The 12,455-nt window shown below is 48.9% G+C and overlaps 5 protein-coding genes across 5 annotated transcripts; 2 read left to right on the top strand and 3 right to left on the bottom strand.

Annotated features, from left to right (window-relative positions):
• The first annotated feature begins 137 nt into the window (after positions 1-137).
• Positions 138-785, top strand: BDV37DRAFT_163518 (uncharacterized protein). The gene has a single exon (XM_032079205.1). It carries the CDS (start codon positions 191-193, stop codon positions 650-652), a length of 462 nt encoding a protein of 153 aa, XP_031939474.1. The 5' UTR covers positions 138-190; the 3' UTR covers positions 653-785.
• A 1,754-nt stretch (positions 786-2,539) lies between these two features.
• On the bottom strand, positions 2,540-4,725 carry BDV37DRAFT_163329 (clathrin-mediated endocytosis regulator UBX3). Its single transcript, XM_032079202.1, has 2 exons — positions 4,459-4,725; positions 2,540-4,392 (listed from the first exon to the last, which is right to left on the bottom strand). The coding sequence occupies exons 1-2, from the start codon at positions 4,591-4,593 to the stop codon at positions 2,989-2,991; spliced, it is 1,539 nt and encodes a 512-aa protein (XP_031939473.1). The 5' UTR covers positions 4,594-4,725; the 3' UTR covers positions 2,540-2,988.
• Positions 4,726-5,216: 491 nt separating this feature from the next.
• On the top strand, positions 5,217-8,531 carry BDV37DRAFT_163362 (PAN-complex poly(A)-binding subunit PAN3). The gene is made up of 9 exons (XM_032079204.1): positions 5,217-5,428; positions 5,506-5,571; positions 5,653-5,707; positions 5,810-5,970; positions 6,029-6,135; positions 6,475-6,672; positions 6,731-6,875; positions 6,928-7,083; positions 7,139-8,531. The coding sequence occupies exons 1-9, from the start codon at positions 5,356-5,358 to the stop codon at positions 8,164-8,166; spliced, it is 1,989 nt and encodes a 662-aa protein (XP_031939472.1). The 5' UTR covers positions 5,217-5,355; the 3' UTR covers positions 8,167-8,531.
• Positions 8,399-10,354, bottom strand: BDV37DRAFT_163342 (fasciclin domain-containing protein). The gene is made up of 2 exons (XM_032079203.1): positions 9,400-10,354; positions 8,399-9,311 (listed from the first exon to the last, which is right to left on the bottom strand). The coding sequence occupies exons 1-2, from the start codon at positions 10,123-10,125 to the stop codon at positions 8,631-8,633; spliced, it is 1,407 nt and encodes a 468-aa protein (XP_031939471.1). The 5' UTR covers positions 10,126-10,354; the 3' UTR covers positions 8,399-8,630.
• Positions 10,355-10,862: 508 nt separating this feature from the next.
• Positions 10,863-11,412, bottom strand: BDV37DRAFT_284964 (putative small nuclear ribonucleoprotein (LSM7); the record flags this gene model as incomplete). Its single annotated transcript, XM_032087618.1, has 3 exons — positions 10,863-10,990; positions 11,049-11,120; positions 11,211-11,412. 3 exons carry the CDS (start codon positions 11,410-11,412, stop codon positions 10,863-10,865), a joined length of 402 nt encoding a protein of 133 aa, XP_031939470.1.
• Between the last annotated feature and the right edge of the window lie 1,043 nt (positions 11,413-12,455).

The following is a 12,455-nucleotide window of genomic DNA, read 5'->3' as shown; positions in this document are numbered from 1 at the left end:
CGAATCGGGTCCTGGAAATTTAGGCGTCCGGACCCATCATCAATACGGCAGAGCCGAGTATTTCACTCCGGTGCGTACAATACACCCGGGTCACAGGATAAGCGAATCCCGTTCTTATTCTGGTAATTAAAGCAGATATCATGGATTCATTGGGTCACCACTGGTCAGCTCTATTTGCCATTTATGGGGCATGTCCATGAAAAAGCTACGAGCATTTCCGCTTAAGGCTGACTTGATCCATGTGTCTGAGAACAGATTGCATAATGACTCATGTCTACTCATCGATAGTTATCCTGACTCTCGCAAGCACCTTAAAAGGTTAAAACCCATACTGCGCAGGTTATTGGCGGTTTCGCGTATGGAGGACAACACATCGGGTGAGGCTCAATATCAAGATGCATCGGTTACACCGACGTTGATCACAATTGAATTGTGCTGTGAAAGAAATACAAAAAGAAAACAATTGTGTTACATAGTCGGGTTGCGCAATGAGCTTGGTATGCCCATAATTCGACAAGACATGGAATGTGGAACATCGCGTACGATTCGTATCCCCCGTATACATTGTCGCCAAGAAAGGCAAATGATGGCCAAAAAAATTCTCCGTTGTACTCGAAAAACTCGAAAAACGTGGCAACGAAGACTTTCCTGAGCCTGAAACCTGGTGCATTGACTTCAAGGAGTTTAGTCTCGGTGGAAGGTGGGGCGGGAACTTCAAAATCCGATGTCCGGGTTCTTCGCCTCCTTTACGGTACAGTATCGGGTGCGCCAGATCCGAGATCCTTCGGTTTATCTATTATGGTCCTATTCTAGCTGCATTCTGTGCTGCATTCCAGCGATTGCCCTTTTCGGGCAGCTGATGTAAGCTCTGATAACCTAAAGATGATGCTTTCTTTGATGTATGGATTGTCTATTGGATGCACTTTCCACACCGACCCCCAGGTTTTCCTGTCAACGAAGGATATCCTCCCCACATATGTATGCCTCGGGCCCTCATGACCGCGGTTGAGTGGATAACATTCAGACACATTCCTCCACAGATCTATCTGAATTCCGAACCTTCTTTAGAGTTGGAGAAGAACATGGTCATGACGCGCCTACCTAGATCTGGATAATGATCACGTCTCCGTCGGGGGTCCACATTACCGGATAAATTGTACATACCCTCAATCCCAGCTTTATTTATGCTACCGTGAATCTGGAGATAGAGCGGAGTTAAGGCATCATATGTATAACACATTCTACATACGTATCAACTTGTGCCTAATCGATGTTGCCTAATTGGGATCATGCTTTAGTTAACTAACTAGACCTCGGTTGCATCAAAGTCGAGAAGCTTTGTATCTCGGGATCTGTCACATTCGGGCCTTGTTTGGTACACCGCCAACTGGTATATATCACAATAGCATAACATACAACGACAATAGTGGCCCAGGTTAAGCCTAAAGATACAGGACATATGCAAGGATATCCAAGTGGAGGCCTCGGGCTCTCTCGGACACAGTGGGAACAAGACTATTGGATGTGCTATATTACAAGTGATTACGCCGAGGATTCAACTTTCAGAAGGGCTTGGCCCTTGTGACCGACTGACGGCGACTGTGGCAGTGTTGAGGAGTATTCTCCAGTTGAACTAAGGCTCGTCCCGTACCCAGGCTAAGCACGCCATCTTATCAACTGTATTGTAGGCACAGTGGCTCAACTTACTGCGTACCGCAAGACAGATATTTCAGTGCCGATGCCTTGCCGCTTATGCAATTCTAGATTAACTTGTTCATATAACACGAAAATACATATGTTTGTCCATCTCGGGTTTTTGGTAGATCTTGATCTATTCTATATGCACATTCATTAGATGTCTAGTTTCCTTGCTAAAGTATAAGAGAGGATGTTAAATGAGCCCTAAGATCACCGTTCTACACAATGTCGTCCCCGGAGTCGTTCATCTAAGAAGGCTGCTGCGTATGATGACCTCTCTGCGGGCAAAAACTTTGTCCTCATTAAATGCAAATGGTGCAGTGGAGATGATGGCGTATCTAGTAGGTATTAGCAATTTTGGTGGTCGGCCCGTAAAGTCCTCGGGCTGTTAATATTATATCTAAAGTATGTGGTTTCTATATACTAGATACCGTGAAGTTGTTGAATCTATAGAAAATATCCTGCAATAGCGATATGAAGACCACAAGGCCACCAACAGCCTTCCACTTCTGCAAAAGTGTACATGTATGTAGTCTTCCAGAACTATAGGTCAAGGTCCTGCAGCAACTTCTATTTGATCTTCCACGGGCATATCGACCTTGTTTCCTTCTGTATTACAGGTGGAAGCCGCAATCAGGTATTTTTTTTACCGACTTAGGGAGCTTGAACAGCTCCCGGACCTACGTCTGTATCAAAGACACCAACACGCTAATCTTGCAACTTGGTGGGAATCCTTCTCGTTGCCTCTGTTTACGGAGACCAAATACGAGGCAAGGAAGCTCTGTCCTTGGAAGGTGTAAGGGGATGAAGGACCAATTGTTGTGAATTTTGGTGGTACTGGACTGGGAGCCGCCGCCTAGGGCTATATGCTAGATAATCGCCGTGCCACTCCAGGAACACTGTTACATGCAAGTACGAAGCACGACCAGATCCTCAAATGACCACTTTAGCGCAATGTGGTACGCATGCTCCCCGGGCTCTTATCCATAAGAATATTTATGCTTGGTATGTATCTAGATCTTCCTTTCCCTCTCTGAGAGAGTCAAGTGGGCCTAGCTTTCAACAACAAGCTTCAAACCGGTTGCCGGTTCGGTACCAAGGCGAGGCATCCTTTTGGAAGATGTTATGATTTACAGATGTAGGGGACATCGTCGACCCAACATACTCGATATTGTTCGTGATCATTATCGTGTCAAATTTGAAAGAGACTAGTTAGACAGGTCTAGTTTGACTCCATGAATTGCCCTCGGCTAGTATGCATACAGTACTAGTACAGCCCCATAGTGAGATCTACGACTCTTCTTCTTCCTCGTCACTTTCGTCGTCGATCGGTTCGACAAGGAGATTGCCTCCTCGACCGACCTTGTCTCGGATGGTCCCTCCGGCCCCGACTTCATATATAACCCGGGGCATAGGGGAAACGAGTCGAAACCCGTACTGATGCTCAAACCCATCTGGCTTCTCAACATCCGTGGGTTTCTCGTGGGACTCTTGCAGGATATCGTAGCACTCGACATATGCATATAGCTCTTCAAGGTCAGCTTCTGGCGCGAACTTCCGAATAACACGTTCGCCTGAGGGCAGTCGAATGCTAACACGAACGGCATCTTTGACATCCGCGCTCGGTTCGTCCGGGATAGCCTGTGCCCGCCAACGCTTCCACTGCTGAAAATCGTGGAGCCGCTTCTCCTCCGCGGCTTGGCGCTCTGCAGCCTCTTGTTCCTCCCGTTGTCTAGCTGCCTCAGCTTCCCGTCTTTGTCTCGCTCGCTCCCGGTCAATGGCCAATGAACGCTCGTAGGCGGAGTCTTGTTGCTCCCGTAGACTGCGGGAAGCCTGTTGCTCGGCCCGAGTGGCCCCGATCCTCTCTAGAGGCTCCTTGTGCTGTGAAATGGCGGTTCGTAGTTTCTCAGTAAGCTCTGACGGCGACGTAGTTCCAGATATTCTAGAGACGACGGACATTGCCGTCGAGGATACATTGGGAGTGTGAACAACGGCAGCTGCGAAGGGGAACTTGGTACACCGGAGAGAGTTTGCGACCTGGTATGCCTCCGAATCCTGTACATTACCTCCCCATACAATGACGTCGTTTTGCGGGTCATTGACAAAATCGATAACCTCCCGGGACAAGAGGGTGTCTCGGACCCAACCGTTCGTGTCATCATGCTCAGGGGCCAGGAGAACTACGAGAAGAAATTTGAGATCACGGTGGGCTTTTTCTAGAGCCATATTGTATCCATTCTCCAAGAAAGGCAGCGTGTTGGCCCCGTATTCCTCCTCGAACTCTCGAATGAACCTGGCGGCCGTGTCTTTAGGCCCCAGCGGCCGGCGTCCATTGGTGTTCCGTTGTGTACCGTGAAGAGCTGAGCTGGCCGTTGTATTGAAGAAACGGGGAAGGAAAGGGAACAGAGTTCCAAAAAGGCGGAAGGAACTGTAAAGTAATCGGTATAGAAGATTGATCGGGGTGAACAGAAGAGCTAGTAGGAAAGGCGGACGATAAACCGGTTGTCCTTCTGGTTGAGTCTCGACTCGGGGAGCAGGATCGGCGGCACGCACAGCCGAGGTGAAGTTTGCGGTGAGGTCATCTGTCATGAGATTTTGTGTTTGACGATTAGGTCGAGGAGGGGTATTGAGAGCTGCACGGGCTTCTTCGACTGGATCTGGACCTTCCCCATCGAAAAACTTCGAGATGGCGATCTTCGATTTGATGTGTTAGCCACAGCTATCACTCAGCCAACTTGTTCCAGATAAGGTCGGCCATACCTGTACATTCCATTGTGAGCGGCGCAACAAGGGAATAGCTTCCGACGGCTCCTGACCCGTTACAGCTATATAGGTGTCTAGAGCAGACCTTTCGCTGTCGGAGAGCTGGGAGATATCAAGCCCCGAAGAGGTCATTGTCAACCAATGGCTCGATCCATACAATTAAAGGAATCGCTGTCGCAAGAGGCTCGTCGGGATCAACGGAGAGGTCCTCGTAGCTAATGGCGTTGACTGTAGCAGTGACTCAGGGAATGAGCTTGAAAATGTTTGAATACAAAATGGCTGAATGAAAGACTTTTCAAAGGAAAAGGTGCCAGGAAGTCCAAAGACGCAAAATACACCAGGGTAGTGACTACTGGTCAACGTCGATGACTTAGCTGTCCTCTTACTAGAGCTCCGTCATCGCCGCCTCGAGTTTAGCGGTAGACGCGCGCTTGGTGACAGTACATGGTCCGTGCACAGGCCATTCCGGAGTTGGACACTCACAGACCATCCCATTCCATTCCCTCCCCTCTCCCCGCAGGCCCTTTTATCCCCATGTCGCCTCGCGAAACCCTCTTCAACCCATCCGTGGCATGAAGACGGCGTTATGTTCCTAGTCTTCGGGTGGTGATCCATCGGCTCTTTTTGTTAGATTGTATATTCCCTCGCGTTGAGGGCGGCGCAATTTGGAAATACATACGTATCCGTCTTTGGCTACTTGCGAATTGCCCTAGCAAAACCCTTTGTTCACGGGCGTGACGCAAGTGTCACCCACTGGTTGGATTAGGCTGCAGATTCATTCAGTAGAGGAATGTGGTTTCCTCTAGATATACTCGGTCGTCCGGTTTTTCTTTGTTCTGAGTCAATGGATATCGTTTTACGTTAATCCCCCACCGAATCGTGGATTGAGATACAATGGCTTCCGCAGGGAAGCCTGCCCTGGATGACTCCCGCCGGGCGACGGGATCACCTAAAATGAAGGCACGAGGTTAGTCCGACATACATTTGGATTCACAATGTGGGGAATTTTAGTTGACCTGACACGATGTGTTGTTGGCTTGGTAGAGAATGCGAAAGATACCCTATGTCGAAATGTGACCATATACGGTCGTTGTCGATATGAAGATAAAGGTGCCGCGATAGTCCCTTAGCCCACTACCGCATGTATCATCATTACGAACTTCATCTGACCTTGGCATTTATTCCCGAAAGGATGCGCCTTCAATCATGACCCGCATAAAGTGAATACAACATATCAATCCGACAGGTTGGCATACCCGGGCAGCGAACTGAACTTCTCTGCATGAAAAGTTCAGCTTCGACCTGTAGTGACAATGACTTACGTGGATTGTACCAGTAACAACAACAGTAGAAGACGGTTGAACGTCGACTCCCCGAGCTTTACTCCCTCCCTACTATCCTCCAACGGCTCTTCGCCAACTACAACTGCAGTTACAGCGAAGAAAGCCGCAACAATATCCCCCAAAGCTGCCAATGCAGCTCCGTTTCAACCAAGGAATATAACTTCACGTATGTCATGATGAACCTTCACTTTATTGGTGCACCATTGCCCACTGACTCAAAGCAGGATCCAATACCAGCACCCCGTCGGGCCGTGCTGAAACAATGACGCCGGACTGGTCTGTGGCTGAAGTGCAGGAATTCGTGCCTCAGGGCTTCGATACTACCCACATGGTAAGGCTGCACCTTCCCAGTGAAATTGCAAACAAAAAACCGAAAATAAAATAAATTCCCTTGTCCATGCAATTCACTCTTTTGCTTTTGTTAACCCCACACCCTGCCACTCTGCCTATTTAAGAATTCCTGTCGACAAAGTTACCGAAACTATCGGTAGTTGGCATCGTGCATTTGTTAGATTAGGCAACTCTATTGCTATCAAAAATGCGGGGTGTTTGGATGGACTGCGGCTACATGCCTGCGACCATCTATACCTCTCCCATTTGTCAATTTCCACCAGAATCGACACCCTCTACGGGTCCTTCTCCTTATACCCCGACTAACGCACGTTCCCAGGCCTCTCTCCAAGGAAATAGTAACGGTGGTGTTCCTTCGACGAGCCCATTTGACCCTTTTGTGACAGCTTCGAACCCCCTTTCCGCTGCGAGTGCGGTCGGACCAGTCCAGGCAAACCCTTTTGCACATGATACTGCGGCGGCTGCTGCTGCGCTGGGCGGCGCATTTTTCGCCGGACAGTCTGGCTTCCAGCAACCAGTAGGTCTCTAGCCACTTGAAACTGCGGGCTTGTCTTACATTATCATCCTTGTTGCAGGTCCAGTACCATTTGTACGCTCCTATTGGCCCTCATAGCCAAAACACGCTGGGTTACCAACGGAATGTTCATGATCTTTTCCTTCCCAATGACTTCCGGGAGGAACTGCAGAAGAAAGCCGCAGCTACACTACAAACCTTGCCAAGTATGTTGATTCTATTCATGAACCATATCCAACGGAACTGACTAGAAGCCAGACACCCAACTACCCGCTCAAGTCGATTACTTCCATTCCCTTGTCCCATTGGACTTAAATCATCAGAAGAACGCAACCATTTTTGGCTTCCCCAGTTGGGTATACAAAGCGCAGTCCGGCAAAGATGGTAATTTCTATGCTCTTCGAAGACTAGAAGGTGAACTCCTCTTCTATTGTTGTTATAAAAAGTTTCCAGCTGACTCGCCCCCAAGGTTTTCGCTTGACAAATGAGAAAGCGATCCGATCGGTTCAGGCGTGGAAACGAGTATGTAATGGAAGCGTAGTAACGGTCCACGATGCGTTTACCAGCAGGAGCTTCCAAGACAGCTCGCTGATCTTTGTCACTGACTACCACCCTCTCTCCAAAACACTTGCCGAACAACACTTGGGTGCTGGGAATAGGTTTCAAGGTCGGCATAATACGCACATTCCGGAGCAGGTCCTGTGGGGGTATATGACCCAGATCGCAAACGGCCTCAAGGCCATCCACAGCAACGGGCTTGCCGCAAGGATTCTTGATCCCAGTAAAGTTCTCGTCACCGGCAAGAACCGCATTCGCCTGAACGCCTGTGCTATCATGGATGTGGTCCAGTATGATACCCAGCGGTCAATGGCAGACCTCCAACGCCAGGACCTGGTTAATTTCGGGCAACTCATTATGACTTTGGGCGCCAATACGCCCAGTGTCATGCATAACCCCACCAAAGCTATGGAGCATTTCACCCGTGCTTACAGTCCACAACTCAAAAATTCGGTGTTCTGGTTGCTAAATGGACTGCAAAAGGATCAAGACCGAAATATTGACATCTTCATAACTGGCATTTCTTCACAATTAATGTCAACATTCGACTCAGCGCTTCATATGGATGATGAACTGACGTCGGACTTGAGCCGGGAACTTGAGAATGGCCGTTTGGTCCGTCTGGTGACCAAGTTGAACTTCGTCAACGAGCGGCCGGAGTATGAGCACGACCGGCAGTGGTCAGAGAACGGGGAGCGATACTTCCTCAAGATGTTCCGCGACTACGTTTTCCATCAAGTTGATGCTCAGGGTGACCCGGTCGTGGACCTTGGTCATGTGCTTTCCTGTCTGAATAAGTTGGATGCGGGCACCGATGAGAAAATCACCTTGGTGAGTCGCGATGAACAAAGTTGCTTTGTCGTTAGCTACAAAGACATCAAGAAAGCATTGGAGTCGTCATTTCAGGCGCTCCTGAAGCCAACCAGAAGGCTTCATTAAACAGCCCTACCGAGGGCCAATTCCATGATGGATTTTTTCCCACGCAGGGGAGACTACTTATATATGCGGACGGAACTAGGTTAAGGAGATATCTCGTATGAAATGATCTGGCGATGTCTTTGCACATGGTTCTTATTTTGGAGGATACATTTTTAGAAACCTGCTCTCAGAAGACTGAGTCTCACGGCCGACTTACCAATGCTTTATCTGTGCGGAAAGCTGGAATCATACAAATCTCCGTGTTGATTTTATTGCAACCTGGCAACTGATGTTTGCTTGCTTTGAAAATATGATGCCATTGATATACGAACCAAGATACAGATGCAATTGATTACAGACATATCACATTACTGGAATTGACTCGGTAGACCTAGCATGTAGGTCTTTATCTCGTAGAGCCAACTTTTGACATCCTAAAAGTAGTTCAGTCTAAACGAGACTCGAACCCAGCAAACGACTCCCAACTACAAGTCAAACGCATGAGCCCACAATTCCACGCCCTCATTGTACCCATCATGATCATCGTCCACCCACCCCGCAAGCCGCTCCTTCAGATCCTCCACCGTCAACTCCTCGTTCCACTCATCCCACTCCGCCGCCACCTTCCTCGGCGGAACCAACACCTCATCCACAATATGTACATTCCCATCCCGCCCCAACACATCCGCAACCGCCACCCGCTGAAACCCATTAACCTTCAACGAAGCATACGGTCCAAACCGCGCCACATCAACCCTCAACCTCCTCTCCCCCAACAACGTCGGCAGATCCAAATGCGTGAACCCCTGGACTCCAAACGGCCGGATCTCCCCCTTCTCCGTGTAAATGACATCCGAGTACAGCGTCCGGTCCGGAACAATATGGTACTTGAGTAGCGCGAGGAGGTATTTCTGGCCGTAGGGCGAGAATAAGAAGGCGTTGATCTTGAGACCCAGTTTGCCGAAAGCTGCGTTTGAGGGGGCGAAGATCGTGTGGCCTTTCTTGTTGCCATCTTGGTCTTTGTTTTCGGGGACGGTGAGGTTGGTTTTGAGGAGGGCGAGATCGAAGGTGCTGAATTTTGTGGGAACCAGGTCGAGGAGGGTTTTGGTGGTTGGGGGTGGGATGAGGAGGCTTGATATTCCGTGGATGAGGCCGTTGGTGCCGGGCTGGGATTGTTAGTTTCTTTCTTTTATTTTTCTTGGCGGCTGGGGTTGATTTTCGTTGAGGGGAGATTGGGCGGGCGAATGGACTTACGATATCGGGGGCTACGACCCGACTGTAGAAGTTCAGCGTTAGACCTCTCCAGCCTGCTCGGACGGACAGTCTCTGTGGGAGCTTCTCGCCAAGTGCTGGAGCTTCCAATTCAGTCGGTAGGGTGTGGCTGTGGAAGACGGTGCGCGCGTTCCAGAGTCCCGGGACGAGGTGGTACTTGATGACGGCGCGAATGAGCTCCTTGGGTGGTTTGTGGTCATCGTGGTGCGGGATCTTCTTGAATGCGTCGTCTGTGGGCGCGAAGAACGTGTGGTTTGTTTCTGTCGAGTTGAGGAGCTGGACTAGTTCCTCGTCTTCTTTGACGAGCTTCGCCAGGATGGTGGTATATTTGCTTTCGGTGATGAGCTCGTAGATAGTCTTGTCGGCGGGCGGGTGGTGTGGGTATAGTTGGGAGAAGGGGGGCAGTTGGGTGATGTCCTCGGGGAGGTATTCTGAGTTGCCATAGTCGTCCTCATCGAAGTAGTCGTAGTCGTAGTCGTAGTCTTCTGTGTCGAAGAGGGATGTGAGGGTGTTGTCTAGGTCAGTGTTTTGGATTTCGGATGCGGCGTCCAATACTGAGAGTTGGAGGAGGTAATCGTCGAGGGCGGCCTTATCGTTTGTTTCTATGCTGTTGAGGTCGAGGTCACTTAGGGCTTGTTGGGGGGTGGGAATGAATAAGGCCGAGGAGAGGGTGGCTGTTACTGCCACCGGCCAGAGATGGACCCTCATGGTGATTTAGTATAGTATCACTTAGGGTGCCGAGATGAAAATGATAAGGAGATTAGGTCGTAGCTGATCAACGGGATTAGGCTCTATTTATGTTAGCATATAGGCAGCCTTCAAAATATAATAAGCACCAGCGTTAGACTTTCCAACAAAGCCGATTGATCAGGATCCTTGAACATGCCCACCTTAGGCTGTCCAATCTGTGACGGTCTAGAGCATTCGTAATCGTATTTGTGGCCGGAAATGTGATTTAGCTCTGGAGTTCCATGACACTAGCTTACTGTCATATAAATGATGTCACAGGCTTAGCACGGTCACGCCATGAGGAACATATCTTAGTGATCACTCTTCGTAGAACAAAGCTACGCGGGTAAATAATGCCATGGACTTCATGACTCGTGATTCATTATTTTTTATTTTTGCGTTTAACTGCTTCCGACCATTCGCTTTCAGACGCTTCATATTAACAATATGCCAAAGGCGGAGATCATACTCGGCCTTTGTGGAGACAGACTAAGACTTGCCAGGTGGGGAGCTAGCAAGTTTGATAGATAGAGGGTATGGGTAAAGAAGTAGGGCGACACCAGTCCAAGCGTGCAAAGATCAATAGAATACATTCCGCAATTGCTGTGATTGGTATCGCATGAGAGCAGGGGGACTCTTCCTGAAATCCGCAAAGACCAAAGGTGTAAGACCAGGAGCCAGGAGTGGCCACTGTTATCCGTCGTATGAGATTTCATTTACTCCTCCGCCTGGACGAAGGGGTTGGCAATCTCTTCGCTGCCATCGGCAGGTGAGATGAGCACAATGATTGTACCACGAGCAACAATCAAACCAAGAGAACGAGTGTTCTCGTTGCCCTCGTCATCTATTCACAGACCATTAGAGTTAAGTAGAGACAATAGACAGACACCAGAGTCACCTACCGCGCATAGATTCCTTGACATCGTCAAGAACCAGGTTCATCAGTTGATCAAATCCCTTCAGGGTGCCGACGACTATGCACTGGTTAGTGGATCCAAGAAAGTAAAAAGTAAAAATAAAAAATACAATAAAATAGAAAGCCGATATGACAGGAGTGGACCTACCCTCTCTGCCACCATTGAACTTCACCCGAACCTCCTTGTCCATATACTTGCTGAGGTCGAGGATGTTTTCCTTTTTGGGCTTCTCTTGCTGTTGCGCACCGCCACCGGCACCGCCACTTTTGGCATGGCCGCCACGGCCGCCAGACCTGTCGTGGCCTCCGCCGCGGCCACGACCTCCACGGAAAGATCCTCGTTCGGACATGCTTGGCTGGGACAAAGTTTTTTGATTTTGTTTTTTAATTTTTCGGGTTTTTATTTGTTGATTTATTTTCCTCGGTTATATTATAGAGAGGGGAAGAGATAGTAAGACAAAAGAGAGGGGAACCGATGAGGGGAATTGTCTAGAATTGCAATGGAGTGGGTGCGTGGTGAGAGAGACCGGATCCCACTTTGAACTTGGTTGGTCCGTCAAATTGCAGGAAAGGATGGGGTGGAAGGGGGACGGGGTGTATGAGGGATTTTCGAGGAGGGGGCCGATTCAGTAGGTCAGCGGCAAGAGAACAAATGTGCTGTGCCTCTGTGGTTCAACAATAATAGCAGCAGTAGTAGGTCAGCGGCAGGTAAGGTGACCGTGAGAAAGGAACCTTGAAGTCACGGGAACAGGCCTCTGAACATCACTGGGAAGGAAAAAACTCTGAGAACACACACAATTGCTGCGCGTCACACGGCCCACGGTGACCATACCTTACTCCCATCTCGTACTAGCGTGTATGAAATCCAGTCCACAGCCAGTCGGCCTTTACCCAATGGAGGTTGAGCTTAGGCAACACCCTTACGGGCGGAGCGGCAAGTTGAGTTGGTCTCGGAGGGGACCTTTCCATTTGTACCAATTTCCTCCGTTTGGTGTTGGTGCGCCTCGGGAGTTATACCTCAAAGAAAAGATGGGGACAAAACAGGTTTTTGTTACTCCGTACTGTCTATTAATTTCGAAGAATTTCAATATTAAATAAACCTCGTCACGGAAAACCCTGGAATTTGAGGTTGTCATTGTCCGACCAATCGGCCGGCCATGCAAGGGGTTTCAGAATCAGTCCCTAGATTGGTATCTTTCCTCCTATCTGATATGAATTGATGCAATCAGAAGGGATCATAACATAAGCCCCATCAAAACTTCGGGAAAATAGCGGTATATCTTTTCGACACTAGTGTTAAAATTCCCATCCGAAGCTAATAATAATAATCATGATGATAATCATACTCAGAATAACATTGTACTCGGGAGTAAAAAGGCAATCTTCTCAATAA

This window comes from Aspergillus pseudonomiae (assembly GCF_009193645.1).
Source record: "Aspergillus pseudonomiae strain CBS 119388 unplaced genomic scaffold BDV37scaffold_54, whole genome shotgun sequence".
NCBI lineage: Eukaryota > Fungi > Ascomycota > Eurotiomycetes > Eurotiales > Aspergillaceae > Aspergillus > Aspergillus pseudonomiae.
Note: the sequence above shows the minus strand (reverse complement) of the source record. Positions and strands in the feature narration are given on the sequence as shown.

Excerpts from the sequence above, each read along its gene's own strand:
- BDV37DRAFT_163518 (XM_032079205.1), top strand. The coding sequence starts at position 191 with ATGTCCATGAAAAAGCTACGAGCATTTCCGCTTAAGGCTGACTTGATC.
- BDV37DRAFT_163329 (XM_032079202.1), bottom strand. The coding sequence starts at position 4,593 with ATGACCTCTTCGGGGCTTGATATCTCCCAGCTCTCCGACAGCGAAAGG. Across the intron at positions 4,393-4,458 it reads GCTCACAATGGAATGTACAG|ATCGCCATCTCGAAGTTTTT; the intron begins GTATGGCCGACC and ends ATCAAATCGAAG.
- BDV37DRAFT_163362 (XM_032079204.1), top strand. The coding sequence starts at position 5,356 with ATGGCTTCCGCAGGGAAGCCTGCCCTGGATGACTCCCGCCGGGCGACG. Across the intron at positions 5,708-5,809 it reads ACAACATATCAATCCGACAG|TAGAAGACGGTTGAACGTCG; the intron begins GTTGGCATACCC and ends TAACAACAACAG. Across the intron at positions 5,971-6,028 it reads ACCAAGGAATATAACTTCAC|GATCCAATACCAGCACCCCG; the intron begins GTATGTCATGAT and ends GACTCAAAGCAG.
- BDV37DRAFT_163342 (XM_032079203.1), bottom strand. The coding sequence starts at position 10,125 with ATGAGGGTCCATCTCTGGCCGGTGGCAGTAACAGCCACCCTCTCCTCG. Across the intron at positions 9,312-9,399 it reads GGGTCGTAGCCCCCGATATC|CCCGGCACCAACGGCCTCAT; the intron begins GTAAGTCCATTC and ends TAACAATCCCAG.